Raw genomic sequence first — 21,890 nt, 5'->3', positions numbered from 1 at the left:
TTTGTACTTTTCTGGCAAGTCTTTGAAAACACCCACGAATTCCAATTGAAACTAAAAGAATTGCAGAATGATTCAAGGTTTTAGCAACCAATACATGGTTAAACTTTTGAGACAGAAGATAGATAGAAGTTAGCTTTGATGCTTTGATGTATGATCAGAGAATCATCATATTGGAAGAAAATTAACTTTCTTAAGACATTTATTAGTTACTCATGCATTTTAACCCGAAAGAAGGGAGGAAATTCAGGGATCTGAATCCAAAACCTCTGAAGGGTAACAACAAGGCCTAAGAAGGTGAAACATTGACACCTTATGGCGAAAGAAAACATCAGCTGGTGTGTGGATTTACGTGCATTTCTTTTAAATCAATACAATACGTACCACACAAGTCACACATCATCCTGTAGGCAAGAGCGCAGCAGCTGAATTGACCAAACACTCGGTCTGCCCCACCCGCGATGTACGTAAGTGCATTGTAGTCGAAGTAGTACTCCCTTCCAACTGCCACAGCGTACATCTCAATGCCCATGGCCCTTGCTGCATCAGATTCGTATTGATACAAGTTGTCCGGGTTCTGGTAAGTTATAAGAACAAAAGAACACACATATTTTTGTTAAGAAAACTACTGGGCACAATGTTGTTTACAACACATAGTGATCATCCGTGTTGGCATAACTTGGACCTTATTCACTATTAATATTGCAGTTTGACTTTATATGGTTACAGGTGCCATTTTATTTTACCTCATCACGTTACTACTATCAAGACTAGAAAAGGCACGGTACAAGTACATGAGTGTCACCAGCTTAATCTGTCATACACTGAAAAAAATCAGACAGATCCTGTAAACATCACTGATCTTTTTTTATATTCCAGAAAATGGGATTAATGTTAGATTGAGGTGTGCTAATATTACATCAAAATATCACTTACCCAACTGGATGCATAATTAGATTGTCAGATAACTAGCTATAGAGTGAAAACTTACATCGCCATACGCACGACCATCCGTCAGTACAATTGCCGCTTTAGGAATCCCGTTTCGGAAATTGGCCTGAAAAAACGAACGAACAAAACAAGAGGTAATATAGGCTCCGCCTCTTTGGAGTCTTCAAAGTACTCTTGAATTAAAGGACTGAAAGATAAATACAATCCAAGACAAATTGTCAGAAGTAACATGTGAGAAAATACAAATTTACACGAAATTCCGTATGAGCGTGAAGCTTCTGACTGTCGGTGACTTGTACTATCAGCAGGACAATCTTACATCATAGATAGTGTACAGAGAAAGTGGGAAAATAGTGCGCCAACCGTGCTCGAAAAATGCCGAATGGCATTCCCAGATCGGCTTATTCCCCCGGTGAACTCAGCAGCCTTGATTTGGGGGATGAGACCGGACGTATCCACGGTGTACAGTCCCAGAGCGATCAGCCACTTCGATATACAGTCAAATACAATGTACCCAACCTACAAGCAACAACAAAGACATGTCATTCTGTAAAACGTTTATATGAAACTATCAATGTGAGTTACAATGTACTTAGTGAAATATATATTTTTGTTACAGTGATACCCTCAAGAATTGTTTTCAATAATGTTTCTGATTGTCAAAATTTTAATTTTTAGTTTGCAACACATCACTTACTTGATATATATGAAGTATGAGCAACAATAAGGCTGGCAACAGCTTAACTATTCTATAAGCTTTGAATTAGGATTACTCACTTCAACATCCACGCCAAACAAGCATCTGATGATATAAGCGATGTATTTTTCGGCGATGTACATCCCATAGGGTCCAATGCTCGAAGAGCGGTCGAGTATGAAGACGATGTCAAAGGAACATCCTTCATAGGGACAATATTCGGTTAAAAACATATCACAAAAACCAACGACACATCCATCTAAATGCATAAAAAATCTAACAAAAGGCAAACATTTAATGCAAAATACAGACAATAGTGATGTGACACCATGGCGAAAACAGCCACACTCCAATCAGGTTTCAATGTGTAACATGATTGATCAAGGTTATTGCATTATGCTTCTGCATGACCACCATTATGTACCTTTGCAGACAATGTTGTTGTTTTCTCTGCATTCGCAACGTCTACCGTTCTGTACCCACGTTTCCCCGAGCTAAAGGTGGAAAGAAATGTAATAAGACCAAGTGAAGTACGCCAACTAATATTCCAGATGGAAAACATTAATAAGGTGTTTGAATTCCGTAATTACGATGTGTCAGATTTCAATATCAAATGATATTTACTGTTTGCACTTTGAATCTGTGTGTTTAGTGGGATGTAAGCGTTAGAGTCGTTTCTCTGCGCTAGGTAAGAGTCACGTCGATGTATTGTTTTTCTGTAGAAGACCACTAAAACACACAGATACTTTCTGAGGCTTCAAGAAGAGTTAGGGACTGCATACACGAACATATTTATAGTAGATTTCCCTTAGTACACACATACGCTCTCATTGACCAGATCAAGGACTTACATATTAGACAAATATGACTGTGACACACAGGATTGTGACTACTGCAGTTCATTGTACCGACCTCGTAATAACGGCCGGTCTCAGGGTCGGTGCATCCGCATTCCTCTATTGGAACGCAGTGCTGTCCGCTCATGATGTAGCCATCATTGCACTCACAGCATTCTACACAGACTTGTATACAGATTGGGTTGGGATCCTGGCAGGTCGGAGGACAGGGACTTGCGCATGGGTCGTAATGGCTGTTTGGTGGACACGGCAAGGCTGTCAAAAAAATAAGAAAAAACTTCAACTCTAGCTCTAGAAACAGTTTTATCTAATGTCTCAAATGCATCGAACTGACAGTGCTGCTCTGAAAAAAAAACAATGGTTGTCACGAAAGCCCATAATGGTATTTAGAACATCCTGTATAACGTTAGATCGTGCTTCAGGATCTTGCTTACGACAAAGGTCTGGTGTCCGCCAACTAATGTGCACGCCCTTATCATCACATGCGTCGGCATATGCCTCCAGGTTGTCACAAAGACCCACGATGTCTCCGTCTTGTGCGCAAATGTCGTAGACACAGTCCCCAAAGTATTCCAGAGGATCTTCGAAGGCATGACAAGGGGCAAACGGGCCGTTATTGGCTGTAATGATCCCGCACAGGTCATTAGCAAGCATCTCCAACTCGGGGGGACAAGGTGGTGGCGGTGGCGGTCCAATACACCTGGGGTGGACAGAAAAATCCACATCATGCTTAAGGAAACAGTTTTGTAAAAGCAGATAGGATAGTGATTACAGGTACCTAGGTACGCCGTGATATAAAAATAGTCCGCTCTTATCAGGCATTGACACTGTCTCGAAGGTGTCAGACAAACGGAATTTCCCTCGGAGGTTATTGAATTTGGTTCCTTCCGCACGGTAAAGGCAATGCAGTTAGTTTCACGCGAACAGCCCCGTTATCTGGGTACGCTGATGTTCAGGAAGAATGCTGTCTTGAATGTTTTGTCACATTTTAACGCAACATGCGTTGTTATAACTATATTGCCCCCTATCTCATATAGTCCGACTGACAGCTTTACGAACCCACCTTTTGATTGAATGCTATATATTTTGGAGCGTGACCAAGAAATGAATATTGTCCCATTCTATCTCCTCTTAAATTTGTCTTCCAACCTATATTGATGGAAATGTGATTTATATCAATAGAACTTACAGCTCATTGTCTTCGTCCTGGACCAACCAGCTAAACCCGAAGTCGTTCCAGTTCGTAGCGATGGTCACCAGATCTGACATCATGAAGTCATCGCTCCTGTCGTTGTTGAAGTTACCACACAGTCCACACATCCTATCATAGTAGTAAGCTGAAACCTTCACCTGTAGCGGCATTTAATACACATCATCTTCAACTCGGATATGTAGATACCTAAATTATCTGGGGTCGTGTAGCGGTAGCGGTAGCGGTAGCGACTTCACGCCCGGAACCAAGAGGTCCGGGGTTCGAACCCCACCTTGTCACCGATCTTGTGCCCTTGGCAAAGGCACGACTTTCCTCACTTCGCTCAGGTGAAAATGAGTATGCCATAATGATCAGTATCATGATAGTGGGCATTAAAAAGAAAACCAAACCAAAACTAATTTCTTTACTGAATGTAAAAAATGACTGATGCATGATTTCTAATCAGATGAATCACCGATGGCACAATTTATTTGTACAGTGTTGTTCTACATGCAACTTTTCAGAAGGTGAACTTGTCAGTAACGTGCTTAGTGCTTACCTTAACACAGTGGCGCCCATTGTAGTAAATGTCCACGCATAAGTCCACCAAATGCACGTGAACCCAAATGCCTCGGAACCTGACGCGGATCTTGCCCATTGCCAGTGAAAAATTAGGCGTGTATAGCACTCCGTCCACCTTTGGATAAAGAAATAAGGAATTCAGAGAATGGACAAAGTAGCACAGAACTCTAATATTCTGATCTCATACTGCATACTATAGATAGTAACGATATCTGTCAAGTTATCACCATACACTTATAACAGGTCTACTTGGATTGGATTAAGAGGGAAAAACACATGAAACCTCTGGAAAAACATTGTATTAGCTTCAACTCATTAGGGATGTAGACCTATAGAAAGTGTGTTCATTCATTACCTAAACGGTACTGTACTATACAGGTGGTCATCACAACCTTAGCATGGGTCAGCAAAACATAATGTCTCTTACCGTCACGTCATTGCCTTGGTGAATTCCGATTTCGTACCCGTGGGCTATTACGAACACCTCACGCACAACGGACACAACTGGCCTGCGGGGTACGGGTACTTGTTGTACTTCCACACTAAAGTCGTTGTTTCCGCAGTCCTTGGCGAAGATGTATCTGCACGGGCCTTGGAAGTGGTGAGGACGCCTATCAAACGTCCTAAAATGTGGATCTCCGCAAGCATGGCAATATCCTCTATCTGTGAAACATATAACGAAGCTCCGTTATATACATATATAACATTGTTTTAAAGAATGACATACTTTGGGTGTTAGGTACAGTAAAGGACATGCTGTATACAGCAAGAGCAACTGGCACTTTAAACAGCAATACTTTTATCACTCATATTTTTTATGATTAATTGGATATGTTCCTGTCGCTTTTGATTGAGAAAAACACTTTCATAACGTTCGTAATACTTTTATTCATACCACCATGAGAACTGTGACCGTTATCAAATAGCATCCATGTCATTGTACATCAGCAACAGGTTATATGTGAAGTATAAGACCTGTTACACTTAACTTAAGACATACACTTTGGGTTGTAGACAATCCAGTGTTTTTCTTGAGACGCACACGTACACAAAGAAACACACACACACACACACACACACACACACACACATAACACACACACACACACGTACAAATACATGTACCTACAGAAGAAATTTCATTGTACAACAAAACAGTACTTTGTGCCTGAAAATTGTTGGCATTTCTTAAAACTATCGTGTTGGTAAGCTCAGTCCAAAGAAAACATTACCTCATGTTGTTTTCCTCTCAAGGCGTAAAGTAAATCTAAGAATACTGTTGCCACACCTATATATCAAGATGTAATCACACTGTAAGTTACAAGTCATGTGTGCAGTAGTGTGTACTGATACCAACCTGGGCCTACGCACAAGTCGTCCCGGGTCATTGCTTTAAAGACAGAAGATATTAAGAGATTAGTACGTTTGCCTATAATGCAAATGTTAGAACTGTGAGTCATAGATATAATGATGTAATGATAATTTTATCAAACACGTTTAATAACTAATCTGATTGCAACTTCAATAATTGATGCCAAATAATTCACTAACAAACACACACACACACACACACACACCAAAAACAATACCTCCAGTTTTATGGAAGTAATAATCGCCATCCATCCAGCGGTTCTTGAGATCATTAGCCGGAAAGAGTCATTATTCAAACAACCCTGCAGGTCCTTAGCGAGCAGCTAGGGGGCCTAAATTCACACAACTAAATGTGAACAACTACATATCACCGTAAGATCACGTCCACAGACAGTCCAGATATTTTTAAAATTCCTACTGCAGTACCAAGGTCAATCTACAGGGGCCAAATGTCGACCTACACGATCAATTTTACTCAACCGACACACCTGGTAAAATCATTAAATTCGATTTGGTGGATGTTGAGATATACACCAAAACATCATCCAGACTAAAAACAAACTCTACTTCATAGGTGTAAAAAATAATTTTAAATTCATTGCGACCTTTTGCATGCATTGTATCCTAAGGCGAACCTTCTTGCTCAAAACCTGTGTACGCACCGTTACAAGTTGGAACAGTAGCACTCCATGTTTGGTCCGCCTGGCACGTCACACTAGAGGCGCCGTTCAGTCCGTATCCCTGGTCACAGCTGTACGTGACCACGTCCTCGTAATAGTACGGTCCTTCAGAACTCTGAGCTCCATTTTCTGGGGCCATCCGATATGGGCATTCCACCCCTAAAACCGAGAAACATTGTAAGGAGGATATCCAGAATACAATATGTGGGAATTGTATGGTGCCACTAACATCCTTTGGTTGTTTCACACACATTTCTGACAGCCCAAAGTCATACATGATGAAGGTATGCGGTATTTGAGCTCTTGTTTGAGATAATTTTTGTATCGTTTTCAAAGGCAAAATCTTGTTTTGAAGCATAGTCACTTACGTTGGCAAGTTGGAACATCAGCACTCCAAGTTTCGTCCGCCTGACACGTTACACTAGAGGCTCCACCCGGGGCCAGTTCGTATCCCTCATCACAGCTGTACGTGACCTCGTCCCCGTAATAGTACGGTCCTTCAGAACTCTGAGCTCCATTTACTGGGGCCATCCGATATGGGCATTCCACCCCTAAAACAAAGAAACATTGTAAGGATGATGCCCAGAATACAGTATATGGTAAATCTCGATAAATATATTAAACATGTTACTCGTTAATTACATCATTAATATTTACGAAAGAGTTATTACCTTCGTCAGAAGGTTATAAGTTTAGGTACACCATACATAGGGGTTGCTGATTTTGTAATCGGTTATAACTTGGGGTGCGATGTATGTATCTTTATGATATTTGGTAGGTACGATGAGGTTGGGAAATAAAGTTCAAGGTCAATTTTGGGTACTCTATCGGTTTTGTAAAGTACTGCATTGGGGTATATGGGTATGATATCTCGTGCTGTGGACATGCTATGGTCTTGCATTTTGAGTCGGACATAGATGTTTGGGCACTAGGTATCTGGTGTGGTTTTTAGCAAAAAAATGCTTTTTTGGACCTTCTGTGGTCCTTTTTATGATGGAATTTGACTAGACGGGATAACGTTTGTTGTTGTGGATGTTTTTTTTTACAGTTTTTTTAGGTAGCATGTAGTGTGGAAAGGAATGTTAAGTTCAGCAGCACTTTAAGGATTGACATGTAGCTTCAAATGTATGCTAGGGTAAAGGTATTTGAGGTAGTGGAAAGGGATGGTAACAGCCTGGGCTGGCAGATGTTTGTAACGTTAGATGACACAATGACGATTCAATTTGTAGTTCAGGTAGTTCAGGCGACCAATGGCTCGCTTGTATGGTGCCACTAACATCCTTTGGTTGTTTCACACACATTACACATTTCTGTCAGCCCAAACTCATACATGATGAAGGTATGAGGTATTTGAGCTCTTGTTTGAGATAATTTTTGTATCGTTTTCAAAGGCAAAACCTTGTTTTCAAGCATAGTCACTTACGTTGGCAAGTTGGAACATCAGCACTCCAACTTTCGTCAGCCTGACACGTTACACTAGAGGCTCCGCCCGGGGCCAGTTCGTATCCCTCATCACAGGTGTACGTGACCACGTCCCCGTAATAGTACGGTCCTTCAGAACTCTGAGCTCCATTTACTGGGGCCATACGATATGGGCATTCCACCCCTAAAACAAAGAAACATTGTAAGGAGGGTGCCCAGAATACAGTATATGGTAAATCTCAATAAATATATAAAACATGTTACTTGTTTATTACATCATTAATATTTACGAAAGAGTTATTACCTTCGTCAGATGGTTATAAGTTTAGGTACACCATACATAGGCGTTGCTGATTTTGTAATCGGTTATAACTTGGGGTGTGATGTATGTATCTTTATGATATTTGGTAGGTACGATGAGGTTGGGAAATAAAGTTTAAGGTCAATTTTAGGTACTCTATCGGTTTTGTAAGGTACTGCAGTGGGGTATATGGGTATGATATCTCGTGCTGTGGACATGCTATGGTCTTGATTTGTGAGTCGGACATAGATGTTTGGGCACTAGGCATCTGGTGTGGTTTTCAGCAAAAAAATGCTTTTTTTGGAGCTTCTGTGGTCATTTTTATGATGGAATGTGACTAGACGGGATAACTTTTGTTGTTGTGGATGTTTTTTTTACAGTTTTTCGGAGGTAGCATGTAGTGTGAAAAGGAAGGTTAATTCAGCAGCACAAGGATTGACATGTAGCTTCAAATGTATGCTAGGGTAAAGGTATTTGAGGTAGTGGAAACGGATGGTCACAGCCTGGGCGGGGGGAATGTTAGCAACGTTAGATGACACCATGACGATTCAATTTGTAGTTCAGGTACTTCAGGCGACCAAAGGCTCGCTTGTATGTATGGTGCCACTAACATCCTTTGGTTGATTCACACACATTTCTGACAGCCCAAAGTCATACATGATGAAGGTATGAGGTATTTGAGCTCTTGTTTGAGATAATTTTTGTATCGTTTTCAAATGCAAGATTTTGTTTTAAAGCATAGTCACTTACGTTGGCAAGTTGGAACATCAGCACTCCAACTTTCGTCAGCCTGACACGTTACACTAGAGGCTCCGCCCGGGGCCAGTTCGTATCCCTCATCACAGGTGTACGTGACCTCGTCCCCGTAATAGTACGGTCCTTCAGAACTCTGAGCTCCATTTTCTGGGGCCATCCGATATGGGCATTCCACCCCTAAAACCAAGAAACATTGTAAGGAATACAATATGTGGTAAATCTCTAAAAATAGATAAAACATTTTACTCGTTTATTACATCATTATTATTTACGAAAGAGTTACTACCTTCGTCAGAAGGTTATAAGTTTAGGTACACCATACATAGGCGTTGCTGATTTTGTAATCGGTTATAACTTGGGGTGTGATGTATGTATCTTAATGATATTTGGTAGGTAGGATGAGGTTGGGAAATAAAGTACAAGGTCAATTTTAGGTACTCTATCGGTTTTGTAAGGTACTGCTGTGGGGTACATGGGTATGATATCTCGTGCTGTGGACATGCTATGGTCTTGATTTTTGAGTCCGACATCGATGTTTGGGCACTAGGTATCTGGTGTGGTTTTCAGGAAAAAAAAAGCTTTTTGGAGCTTCTGTGGTCATTTTTATAATGGAATGTGACTAGACGGGATAACTTTTGTTGTTGTGGATGTTTTTTTACAGTTTTTCGGAGGTAGCATGTAGTGTGGAAAGGAAGGTTAAGTTCAGCAGCACAAGGATTGACATGTAGCTTCAAATGTATGCTAGGGTAAAGGCATTTGAGGTGGTGGAAATGAATGGTCACAGCCTGGTGGGGGGGCAGATGTTTGTAACGTTAGATGACATCATGACGATTCAATTTGTAGTTCAGGTAGTTCAGGTGACCAATGGCTCGCTTGTATGGTGCCACTAACATCCTTTGGTTGTTTCACACACATTTCTGACAGTCCAAACTCATACATGATGAAGGTATGAGGTATTTGAGCTCCTGTTTGAGATAACTTTTGTATTGTTTTCAAAGACAAAGCCTTGTTTGAAAGCAAAGTTACTTACGTTCGCAAGTTGGAACAGTAGCACTCCAAGTTGTGTCCGCCTGACACGTTACACTAGAGGCTCCGACCAGTTCGTATCCCGTGTCACAGCTGTACGTGACCTCGTCCCCGAAATAGTACGGTCCTTGAGGACTCTGAGCTCCATTTTCTGGGGCCATCCGATATGGGCATTCCACCCCTAGAACCAAGAAAAATTGTAAGGAGGGTGCCCAGAATACAATATGTGGGAAATCTCGATAAATAGATAAAACATATGTTACTCGTTTATTACATCATTATTGTTTACAAAAGAGTTATTACCTTCATCAGAACGTTATAAGTTTAGGTACACCATACATAGGCGTTGCTGATTTTGTAACGGTTATAACTTGGGGTGTGATGTATGTATCTTTATGATATTTGGTAGGTACGATGAGGTTGGGTAATAAAGTTCAAGGTCAATTTTGAGTACTCTATCGGTTTTGTAAGGTACTGCAGTGGGGTACATGGGTATGATATCTCATGCTGTGAACATGCTATGGTCTTTATTTTTGAGTCGGACATAGATGTTTTGGCACTAGGTATCTGGTGTGGTTTTCAGAAAAAAATGCTTTTTTTAGCTTCTGTGGTCATTTTTATGATGGAATGTGACTAGACGGGATAATATTTGTTGTTGTGGATGTTTTTTTAACAGTTTTTTGTAGGTAGCATGTAGTGTAGAAAGGAAGGTTAAGTTCAGCAGCACTTTAAGGATTGGCATGTAGCTTCAAATGTATGCTAGGGTAAAGGCATTTGAGGTGGTGGAAATGGATGGTCACAGCCTGGGGGGGGCAGATGTTTGTAACGTTCAAGACACCATGACAAATCAATTTGTAGTTCAGGTAGTTCAGGTGACCAATGGCTCGCTTGTATGGTGCCACTACCATCCTTTGGTTGTTTCACACACATTTCTGACAGTCCAAACTCATACATGATGAAGGTATGAGCTATTTGAGCTCCTGTTTGAGATAATTTTTGTATCGTTTTCAAAGACAAAGCCTTGTTTGAAAGCATAGTCACTTACGTTCGCAAGTTGGAACAGGAGCACTCCAAGTTGTGTCCGCCTGACACGTTACACTAGAGGCTCCGACCAGTTCGTATCCCGTGTCACAGCTGTACGTGACAACGTCCTCGTAATAGTACGGTCCTTGAGGAGCCTGAGCTCCATTTACTGGGGCCATCCGAGTTGGGCATTCCACCCCTAAAACCAAGAAACATTGTAAGGAGGATGCCCAGAATACAGTATATGGTAAATCCCGATAAATAGATAAAACATGTTACTACCTCGTTTATTACATCATTATTATTTACGAAAGAGTTATTACCTTCGTCAGAAGGTTATAAGTTTAGGTACACCATACATGTAGGTGTTGCTGATTTTGTAATCGGTTATAACTTGGGGTGTGATGCATGTATCTTTATGATATTTGGTAGGTAGGATGAGGTTGGCAAATAAAGTTCAAGGTCTACTTTGGGTACCCTGTTGGTTTTGTAAGGTACTGCAGTGGGGTACATGGTATGATATTTCGTGCTGTTGACATGCTATGGTCTTGAATTTTGAGTCGGACATAGATGTTTGGGTACTCGGTATCTGGAGTGGTTTTCAGAAAAAAATGCTTTTTTTGGAGCTCCTGTGGTCATTTGTATGATGGAATGTGACTAGACGGGATAACATTTGTTGTCGTGGATGTTTTTTTACAGTTTTTGTTAGGTAGCATGTAGTGTGGAAAGGAAGGTTAAGTTCAGCAGCACTTTAAGGATTGACATGTAGCTTCAAATGTATGCTAGGGTAAAGGCATTTGAGGTGGTGGAAATGGATGGTCACAGCCTGGGGATTGGGGGCAGATGTTTGTAACGTTCAAGACACCATGACAAGTTACAAATCAATTTGTAGTTCAGGTAGTTCAGGTGACCAATGGCTCGCTTGTATGGTGCCACTACCATCCTTTGGTTGTTTCACACACATTTCTGACAGTCCAAACTCATACATGATGAAGGTATGACCTATTTGATAATTTTTGTATCGTTTTCAAACACAAAGCCTTGTTTGAAAGCATAGTCACTTACGTTCGCAAGTTGGAACAGGAGCACTCCAAGTTGTGTCCGCCTGACACGTTACACTAGAGGCTCCGACCAGTTCGTATCCCGTGTCACAGCTGTACGTGACAACGTCCTCGTAATAGTACGGTCCTTGAGGAGCCTGAGCTCCATTTACTGGGGCCATCCGAGTTGGGCATTCCACCCCTAAAACCAAGAAACATTGTAAGGAGGATGCCCAGAATACAGTATATGGTAAATCCCGATAAATAGATAAAACATGTTACTACCTCGTTTATTACATCATTATTATTTACGAAAGAGTTATTACCTTCGTCAGAAGGTTATAAGTTTAGTTACACCATACATGTAGGTGTTGCTGATTTTGTAATCGGTTATAACTTGGGGTGTGATGCATGTATCTTTATGATATTTGGAAGGTAGGATGAGGTTGGCAAATAAAGTTCAAGGTCTACTTTGGGTACCCTGTTGGTTTTGTAAGGTACTGCAGTGGGGTACATGGTATGATATCTCGTGCTGTGGACATGCTATGGTCTTCATTTTTGAGTCGGTCATAGATGTTTGGGCACTAGGTATCTGGTGTGGTTTTCAGAAAAAACTGTTTTTTTTGGAGCTTCTGTGGTCATTTGTATGACGGAATGTGACCAGACGGGATAATATTTGTTGTTGTGGATTTTTAAAAGAATTTTTTTGTAGGTAGCATGTAGTGTGGAAAGGAAGGTTAAGTTCAGCAGCACTTTAAGGATTGACATATAGCTTCAAATGTATGCTAGGGTAAAGGCATTTGAGGTGGTGGAAATGAATGGTGGGGGGGGGCAGATGTTTGTAACGTTAGATGACACCATGACGATTCACTTTGTAGTTTAGGTAGTTCAGGTGAGGTGACCAATGGCTCGCTTGTATGGTGCCACTAACATCCTTTGGTTTTTTCACACACATTTCTGACAGCCGAAACTTATACATGATGAAGGTATGAGGTATTTGAGCTCTTGTTTAAGATAATTTTTGTATCGTTTTCAAATGCGTAATCTTGTTTTAAAGCATAGTCACTTACGTTGGCAAGTTGGAACATCAGCACTCCATGATTCGTCCGACTGACACGTCGCACTAGTGGGTCCAACCAGTTCGTATCCCGGGTCACAGCTGTACGTGACCACGTCCCCGTAATAGTACGGTCCGTCAGAACTCTGATCTCCATTTACTGGGGCCATCCGATATGGGCATTCCACCCCTAAAACAAAGAAACATTGTAAGGAGGATATCCAGAATACAATATGTGGGAAATCTCGATAAATAGATAAAACATGTTACTACCTCGTTCATTACATCATTATTATTTACGAAAGAGTTATTACCTTCGTCAGAAGGTTATAAGTTTAGGTACACCATACATGTAGGTGTTGCTGATTTTGTAATCGGTTATAACTTGGGGTGTGATGCATGTATCTTTATGATATGTGGTAGGTAGGATGAGGTTGGGAAAATAAAGTTTAAGGTCAATTTAAGGTCAATGGGCATTCCACCCCTAAAACCAAGAAACATTGTAAGGAGGATGCCTAGAATACTCGATAAATATATAAAACACGTTTCTAGTTTATTAGCCGTATTATTCTCTATCAAAGAGTTAATTGAAATAATTTCTGTATCGTTTTAAAAAACCTAGGTACTTACGTTGGCAAGTTGGAACATCAGCACTCCATGTTTGGTCTGCCAGACACATAGCACTAGAGGCTCCGCCCGGGGCCAGTTCATATCCCGGGTCACAGGTGAACGTGACCACGTCCAGGTAAACGTACGGTCCGTCAGGGCTCAGAGCTCCATTTGCTGGGGCCATCAGATTTGGGCATGGCAACGCTAAAACCAAGAAACATTGTAAGGAGTACGCCCAGAATACAGTACGGTTAATTTCGATAAATAGCTAACACATGTTTCTAGTTTATTAACTTATTACTATTCATTAAAGAGTTAATTGAGATGATTTGTGCATCATTTTCAAAAGCAAAACCTTGTTTTGAAACCTAGGTACTTACGGTCGCAAGTTGGAACAACATCACTCCACAATTGTGTCGCCAGACACGTCACACTAGAGGCTCCGTTGAGTGAATATCCCTCGTCACAGGTGAACGTGACCACGTCCAGGTAAACGTACGGTCCGTCATCGCTCAGAGCTCCATTTGCTGGGGCCATCAGATATGGGCATGGCAACGCTAAAACCAAGAAACATTGTAAGGAGGATGTCCAGAATACAATATGTGGTAAATCTTGATAGATAGATAAAACATGTTACTCATTTATTACCTCATTATTATTTACGAAAGAGTTGAGATAACTTTTGCATCGTTTTCAAAGGCAAAATCTTGTTTTAAAACCTAGGTTCTTACGTTGGCATTTTATCGTCAACATTAACATCATAGAGAATGGCATTGCTAGTACATATGCAAACTAGTAAATTGTTCTAGGCACGCACATTGATACCTTTTACGTCGAATACTTCAGTACAAGCTTATTCATTCAAGAGCGTAGTAGATTAATGCTCTTGAATTAAAAAAAAAAGAATAATGTGGATTTTTTTTGTATATCATTGAATCTTCATATGAATGAAGACATAGTTGAATGTCTGCCAGAATGAATTTGGTAAACTGTATGATATTAGCGTAATGTAGAGTATCTTTTTTATCAAGTTGGGTCACCTGTGCATACGAGTCCATCTCCCTCATATCCATCGTTACAGTCACAAGTAGCACCGGTGCCGGGAGCTGGAACGTCTGTACATTCAGCATTGGGATCACACGGGTCGGGGTCGCATCCATCGGCATCTGCAGTAAAAAAAGAGAGAGAAAGGCGTAGCCACAATGGAAACAGTCTGGTATCAAGTATCAAATTCTCCAATGCTTATAAAGAATGCGATGAGCTTAGACGTCTGATTAATCATTAGCAGCATTCTAAAAATTTTAACAGAGGTTACATTGCATTATTTTATAGCTTTTTTTCCTTCTGGGTTCTTCTTGGTGATACTTAAGCAGAGTTTGGACTACATTGAGAGCTACTAAATCAAATTAATCGTTACTAGTACTGCTATTGGTAGACATTTCCGTCTTTGTGCATTGCTACAAAAACAAATGAAATTGCCATGGAATCAGGAATTAAAGCAGTAGAAATGTCATTTCTGTTAAGCCATGCAATCAAGATAGTATGATATTCTTCTCTGTTTCCTGAGATTCTCTTACCTCCACAGATGATGCCATCTACAGTACATTCACATTCGAATCCCGCATTATCAGGATCATCCCATACTTCTCCAAGCTAAAATGATATGAAAGGGTAATGAATTAAGTTAGAAGAAACAGTGTATTATTTACCAGCACATGTGTACACACTTCCATGATGAAGAATTGTAATTACAACACCATTGTCTCTTTTGAAACTACTAACATCTACTAACTTATTTTGACCCTTGCAAATCTAGACCTCTTTGAAGGATGATGCATTGAGATCATCTTGTCGTTAACCATGCTGTGTGTCTATTTTCCCCAAATCTACTGATCAAACACAGCTTTTACAAAGTTGAAAATGTAGGCTGGTATATTCAGAGTGCTGGCTTACAATAAATCATACATACAGGGTGGTAGAATCCATAATGATCGACGCAGCCACAGTCTGTAGAAGGTACACAGGCACCACCACTGTCTATAAAACCATCCTCGCACTGGCAGCCTTCTACACAGGATTCAAGACAATGATCCGGGGCGTTCGGGTCGACACAGGTCGCAGGACAGGAGGTTGCGCATGGACTCCAAAAACTGTTCGCTGGACAGTCCAGTGCTGAGAAAAATAAACAAAATTTAAAGTTTAAATTCTGGAAACAAAGTTTTGTATGTTCTAAATGAATTCAAATATAGATGTAGGGTGATATATGAAATTATGTGTTGAACATGTCAAGCTAATATAATACATACACGCACATGCACACACAGTCACACACACACACACACACACACACACACACACACACACACACACACACACACACACACACACACACAAACACACCCACAGAAGACGATGTCCTCCCAGGCTGTGTGTGTGTGTGTTTGTGTGTGTGTGTGTGTGTGTGTGTGATGTTTATAATTTCATAGATTACACGTACGACATCGGTCCTCAGTCCGCCAATCAAGAATCGAGGAGGGCACCCCTTCATCCACGCATTCCACCGCATACGCCTCCATGTTCTGGCATAGCGCATCGGGTGCTCCTGCACACATGTCATAGACGCAGTTGTCAAAGTAAAGCTGAGGATCCACAACGCCATGGCAAATAGCAAACGGGCCGTCCGCATCGCTTATCAATCCACACATGTCATCCGCCGACACTTGAGCCTCATATGTGTCGTTACAATCAGGTACAGGTACTTCCGGCGGAAGGACACCTCCAGGACATCTGAGGTGGATGGAAGATAAATCATTACAATTTAAAATCTTGTAATAGTCTTAGAAGAATATTAGTTCAGGTTTTAAAAAAGCCGTGCTTGCTCGTTGTATAAATGTTACAAATTCCTAACCAACCCGAAATAAACCCACTTTTTTTCTTAAATACATGCCATTTAATTATGTGGTAAGAAAACATGAGGATATCTTCGCTAACGTGTTTTATTTAGAAATATTGTATGTATACATCCTGTATTCACATCACTTACGTTGCGTTGTCGGTCAGATGTGAAGTCCCGAAATCGTATTCGCTCAGTCCGTTCAGGTCATCGGACGGGTCATCGTTGAAGTTACCACACAGACCACACATGTCGTTCACGTAGGTTCTTGGGACAGTCACCTGTAGAAGCATACCAAAACGCATGTTCTTTCCCTCAGATATCTATGTACTACTCAGGATCTGTATTTGAAGAAATGTTACAGTCATCAAAATGGGCCATGGCATACACAACATGCAATACACAGCTACGTTGTATCTGTAATATACTAACCCTGACTTGGTGACTTCCGTCGAAGAACACCTCCACGCATGAGTCTACCAGCCGCACACGGACAAATCTGCCGACCTGGTGAACCTCAATCCTACCAGCTGGTTCGTGGTAGGGAAGGTTTATGGGCATTCCGCCCACCTGGTTAATGACGAATCATGTATTTTATCATTTAGAGGCAGAGTACATGTAGCACATGATACGTCATTGTACCGTCAATTCAGCACGTCGGCAGAACGTACTGCGCCTGCGCAGATTCCCGTATTTTCGCGTTTTTCGTTGGGTTTTTGGTCAACGTTGCATCAGAATTTTTCCTGTTGCAGAGGATATTCTATCCGACACAACATTTGGAAACTACTGTCGAAATGCTAACCTTATATGAGCGAATACAACCTTATATGAGACATTCTGCCGAAATGCTATGTACAATACATTACGGGTTTCGCGCAGGCGCAGTACGTTCTGCCGACGTGCTCGTCAATTCAGAACACTTGTGCACCGATCCTGAATTATGGTATCTCTCTAAGAAAATCATATTTTCAATTGCGCATTCGTCACACAGTTTAAGCCCGAAGATCGGTGAAATGTGCGATTTTCCCGTTAATATGTTACACGTGCGCCTCAAACGGAATCAGAAGAGGGGCTTCCCTGGGACAATATGTCTCCACAATCGACTCTAATGTACGCAGACAGAACAATGAAACTCACCTCCACATTTCCGTAGCCTTGAAGAAGCGAGATTTCCATCCCAAATGCTATCACGTAGACTTCTTCGGTAACGGAAAATGCACTCGGGAACGGCGGTAGGCCTACGTTTTGTACTTCCACAGTAAAGTCCGGATCGCCATCACAGTCCTTGGCGAATGTGTATCTGCACGGGCCTTGGAAGTCATAACGCCTGTTGTCGAACGAACCGTAGTGTGGATCTCCAGATGCAAAGCAGGTGCCTTTGTCTACCTCGCATGCTGTTTCAAACGACACGGTTGTAACACTATGTACTTACAGTAGCATGAATCGTACACGCATTGAAATGTCTTGAGCACTTTTGGCTAGCTTTATGTCTATATAGAATGCAAGCTCCGGTGATTTTTTCCAAACTTTAAAAAAAGACGCTAACAACAATGGTGTTTCTGTGCGAAAAAGCGACAAACACACAAGTGCGGTAAGATTAAACATACATGTACATCCTTCTCTACACCAACATTTTTTATCGCTATGTTACATACCAAAGAACTCTTTATATTGTTAATATCGAGTCGGTAAAACAAGTGACCCTACAAGTGAGACTAAAAGGAAAGGATACACAAAATACAGAGTCTACTATAGCGCTTTTCGATGACAGTCTTGTTTACCGAATAGAGCATTGGACATCCTTTTAATTATAAGCTACTGTATGCAGCAGTATACAGATATACGTTGGTGAAGTCGTGAAGTACCAGCCTATATTTATTAATATTCAATAAAAAGACAAGCGCAAGTCAAAATCAACGATACGTGTAGAGGTAATGTTTTTGCGGAATCTGCAGTGTTAATTCTTTGTTGTGCTGTAATGTTTAGCGATAGATTGTTAGATAAATGCTATGTTGCAGGTCAAGAGTTACTTACGACCAAGTGTTTCACAGATCACACAGAAAGCTTGTAGATCATCACAAGGAAAATCTCTCCAATGATCGGAGATATTTGGTGAAGTTGGTATATTTCTCTCCATGCGAACACAGTCTGCATCGCCGGGCGATTCGTTGGGTTCAATGATTTTGTTCGATGGATCCGATACATCATATGCCCAGTAGTTGTAGGCTCCCAATAATTCCCCATCTATCCACCTGTGGGCGCCCTCATTGTCCCTATCTGTCAGTCCAATCCAGCAGGAGGCCGGGGGTGCGACGCTGTTCCGCAGAGCAATAATGTGATCGTTGATCCCTTGGTCTTTTGGCATAGCCACCCGAGCAGTCACACCGTCATTGACCTGGCGTATGGCCGGATTTGCGCAATGCTGTTCCGCCTGTTGGAATGTCAGTTGAGCGATGAATACTTGATAGCATCTGGCACCGTAGGGGCTCCATCCTGCTGGGCAGCTGACTGTGTTTTAGGGAGAATAGGAGGAAGAAGGTCAATCAAGCCCAATATGAGCTATATACTTTTAACGTAGTACGAACTTGAGATTTCAGTAAGATAAAAAGAAGTGTCCATAGGCGACAATTCTCCGTGAAGTTTTATATTTTGCAAATATATATGCAAAGAACCGGTTTACGGATCGTCGTGATTTTTGGTATGCTGGTAGCTTACGTGATGCTTGATATAATTATGTGACAATTATGCAAATATGGATGTAATTTGCATGATTTATGGGGAAATTCTATAAATCAGCTGCATTCCATGATAGGACAATTGAAGCTTGTGGGATTGGTAATTGAGAACCAGAGAAACACAGGCAGATATTGATTATGTAAATGAAGACGTAATTTGCATGATTAATGAGAAAATGTTATAATTCTGTAATGATAAATGCCTGGAATTTCATACTTAACTTCAGTGAAGGTGAACATCATTAAACATAATGTATTCAAATCAGTACATCATTTGCATAATTTATGAGGAAATGCTAGAATTGCATTGTTTGTTAATATAAGACTTTCTTTTGGTTAAGAATATGATAAACTGATATGTAGTTATGAAAATGAGGATCCTATTTGTTAAATCAGGGGGAAAATCTATAATTTGTCAGTCATAAAGATTAACATCATTTGGCGAAGGTATGACATTGGGGAACTCTAGTTTGATAAAGCCTTGGTCACAACCCGCCGTACGTGCTTTTTGTCCGTACGTTTTTTGGGAGGCTACGTCTGCTACGTTTTTTCTGAAAACGTGGGGAAGGAGTGGCATCGACGCACGTCACTCGCACGTCACTTGCACGGTTTCGCAAAGTGTAAGAGTGTGGTGTGCACGCCACGTCTGGCCGTGAGCGGTTGCGTGCATCGTACGTTGCGCAAATGGTGAGTTGTACGTGCTTACAACGTACGATCTATGTGCGATTGCAACTTTACCATAAGGAGGCCGTACTCACACGTGCGTCTTTCGTACGGTACGTACGGGGCACGCGCGTCGCTCGTACTCGCACGCACGGGTGGTGAATCCGCAGACCGCACGTAGAAAAAGTTTTACATGCACTTAAAGTTCTACGGCGTGTCTGCGTGCTCCCAAATCCGTAGGATTCCGTACGGAGGTGGTACTCACCACGCACGGATTCCCTGCGTTTGCCCACGTTTTTGCACGTAGACAGCACGCAGAAGCACGTACGGCGGGTTGTGACCGAAGCTTAAAGCGACGGTCACAACTCGCCGTGCGTGCTTTTTGTCCGTACGTTTTTTGGGAGGCTACGTCTGCTACGTTTTTTTCTGAAAGCGTGGGGTGACCGGCCGAGGGAGTACGTCACTCGCACGGTTGCGCAAGGTGTACGTACGTGGTCTGCACGACACGCTTGGCCGGCAGCGGTTGCGTGCATCGTACGTTGCGCAAGTGGTAAGTGAGTTGTACGTGCTTACAACGTACGATCTCTGTGCGATTGCCACGTTGCCGCGTACAGGCCGTACCTACACGTGCGGCGTACTTCCTTACTCACTCGCACGTTGTAAGTGCGTGCACATCCTGTTAAACTTCATCATCACTAGCCGCCCTGGTGTCTTCAGCGGCCCGTTTCTTTGGGTCTTGTCTGGTAGTCTTCTTCTGAGCCTTCCTGGGCATCTTGGAGACGAGTTGGCAGTCGCCCGTCAAGTCGTCACCATATACTGTAGAAATCAGGTGCGTTGCGCGTGCGTTGCACGTGCGGAGCACCTGGTATGGTGCACGTGTGTTCTGCGTGGTCATTGAGCAGGTCAACTGGGAAGTGAGGAGTAAGCACGGATGACGCAAGCACCGTGCATAGCACGCACGTGCTTCGTGCGCTGTCCGTACAGCAAGACTCACGGAGTCCGTACGTTGCACGCTCATAGGCTGTACGGGGCACGCACGTCGCACGTACTCGCACGCACGGGTGGTAGATCCGCAGACCGCACGTAGAAAAAGTTTTACATGCACTTAAAGTTCTACGGCGTGTCTGCGTGCTCCCAAATCCGTAGGATTCCGTACGGAGGTGGTACTCACCACGCACGGATGCCCTACGATTGCCCACGTTTTTGAACGTAGACAGCACGCAGTAGCACGTACGACGGGTTGTAGAAGAAAAAAGAAAACCTATACCTTGTAACATGTGTAAGTTACTTAAAGTTAATAATATGCATATATTATGTTAATATAGAGGTCATTTGCATAATTAATGAAGACATGTTGACTTGAAATATTGCCAAAAGATAGGAATTTCACAAGCAGAATATTGTAATTTGAGTTTAGAAAACCTTAAATTTAACTAGATTACGGAAATTATGATCTTATATTTGAATGAGACAAATCCCCCAAAAACATTAACATAAACTCTAACATATTTCATGGAGGTATGAAATCTCTGAATTGTTGTTCTATATAGGGTTAGTAACGTACAAGCGTGTGTTTCCTCAATCCAGGGAAAGAGGCTGATTCTCTAGACGTTAGATCTGTTGGAGCCTTGCTACTTAATATTCATGGTCTATACTAATACAAATGGTACAAGGGGTGCTAGCATCTAAATCTTACTTCGTGTAACATCCCCTTTCTTTTACAAAACATGTCAGTTCCTTTCTCTTCAACTTTCATGCATTATCAATCTTAAGCTTTAACTGGCATGCATTATCACTCTTCAAGTTACAGGTCTCTGCGAATTGCTTGAACTCCTCTGATGCAAACTGGGGTCCGTTATCGGTGACAACTTCCATGGGTATTCCATGTCTGCTGAAGTTCTGCTTGGTTTTGTGTATCACATTCTTGGCTGTGGAATTCGGGTGAAGCTCGTCTAGCTCCCAGTAGTCAGAGTAGGTATCTACTGTTATCAGGTAGTGTCGGTTTTTCAATGTCATCAGATCCATCGATACTCTACTC

At 41.7% G+C, this 21,890-nt stretch overlaps 1 protein-coding gene across 4 annotated transcripts in view; it reads right to left on the bottom strand.

The window, feature by feature from the left end:
* LOC109465486 (kielin/chordin-like protein) overlaps positions 1–21,890 on the bottom strand; it is a 34,918-nt gene that overhangs the window by 3,184 nt on the left and 9,844 nt on the right. The window contains exons 3-31 of one of the 4 annotated variants that reach the window (XM_019762831.1): positions 18,489–18,962; positions 17,592–17,848; positions 16,887–17,024; positions 16,605–16,735; positions 16,059–16,348; positions 15,531–15,733; positions 15,139–15,214; positions 14,602–14,727; positions 13,942–14,118; positions 13,583–13,765; positions 12,966–13,142; positions 11,921–12,097; positions 10,878–11,054; positions 9,837–10,013; positions 8,801–8,983; positions 7,751–7,933; positions 6,696–6,878; positions 6,310–6,486; positions 5,634–5,666; positions 4,704–4,939; positions 4,254–4,391; positions 3,692–3,852; positions 2,937–3,202; positions 2,558–2,757; positions 2,070–2,139; positions 1,726–1,847; positions 1,312–1,467; positions 989–1,054; positions 382–574 (exon numbers count right to left, since the gene is read on the bottom strand). In XM_019762831.1, coding sequence (XP_019618390.1) covers positions 382–574; positions 989–1,054; positions 1,312–1,467; positions 1,726–1,847; positions 2,070–2,139; positions 2,558–2,757; positions 2,937–3,202; positions 3,692–3,852; positions 4,254–4,391; positions 4,704–4,939; positions 5,634–5,666; positions 6,310–6,486; positions 6,696–6,878; positions 7,751–7,933; positions 8,801–8,983; positions 9,837–10,013; positions 10,878–11,054; positions 11,921–12,097; positions 12,966–13,142; positions 13,583–13,765; positions 13,942–14,118; positions 14,602–14,727; positions 15,139–15,214; positions 15,531–15,733; positions 16,059–16,348; positions 16,605–16,735; positions 16,887–17,024; positions 17,592–17,848; positions 18,489–18,962 — 5,130 coding nt within the window. The remainder of the gene's footprint in view (positions 1–381; positions 575–988; positions 1,055–1,311; positions 1,468–1,725; positions 1,848–2,069; positions 2,140–2,557; positions 2,758–2,936; positions 3,203–3,691; positions 3,853–4,253; positions 4,392–4,703; positions 4,940–5,633; positions 5,667–6,309; positions 6,487–6,695; positions 6,879–7,750; positions 7,934–8,800; positions 8,984–9,836; positions 10,014–10,877; positions 11,055–11,920; positions 12,098–12,965; positions 13,143–13,582; positions 13,766–13,941; positions 14,119–14,601; positions 14,728–15,138; positions 15,215–15,530; positions 15,734–16,058; positions 16,349–16,604; positions 16,736–16,886; positions 17,025–17,591; positions 17,849–18,488; positions 18,963–21,890) is intronic. The other 3 variants (XM_019762832.1, XM_019762834.1, XM_019762833.1) reach the window with 3 other exon arrangements.

This window comes from Branchiostoma belcheri, unplaced genomic scaffold, assembly GCF_001625305.1.
Source record: "Branchiostoma belcheri isolate BF01 breed outbred unplaced genomic scaffold, Haploidv18h27 scaffold151, whole genome shotgun sequence".
NCBI classification, from domain to species: domain Eukaryota; kingdom Metazoa; phylum Chordata; class Leptocardii; order Amphioxiformes; family Branchiostomatidae; genus Branchiostoma; species Branchiostoma belcheri.
The sequence above is the reverse complement of the archived record's forward strand: the minus strand, read 5'-3'. Positions and strand labels throughout refer to the sequence as shown.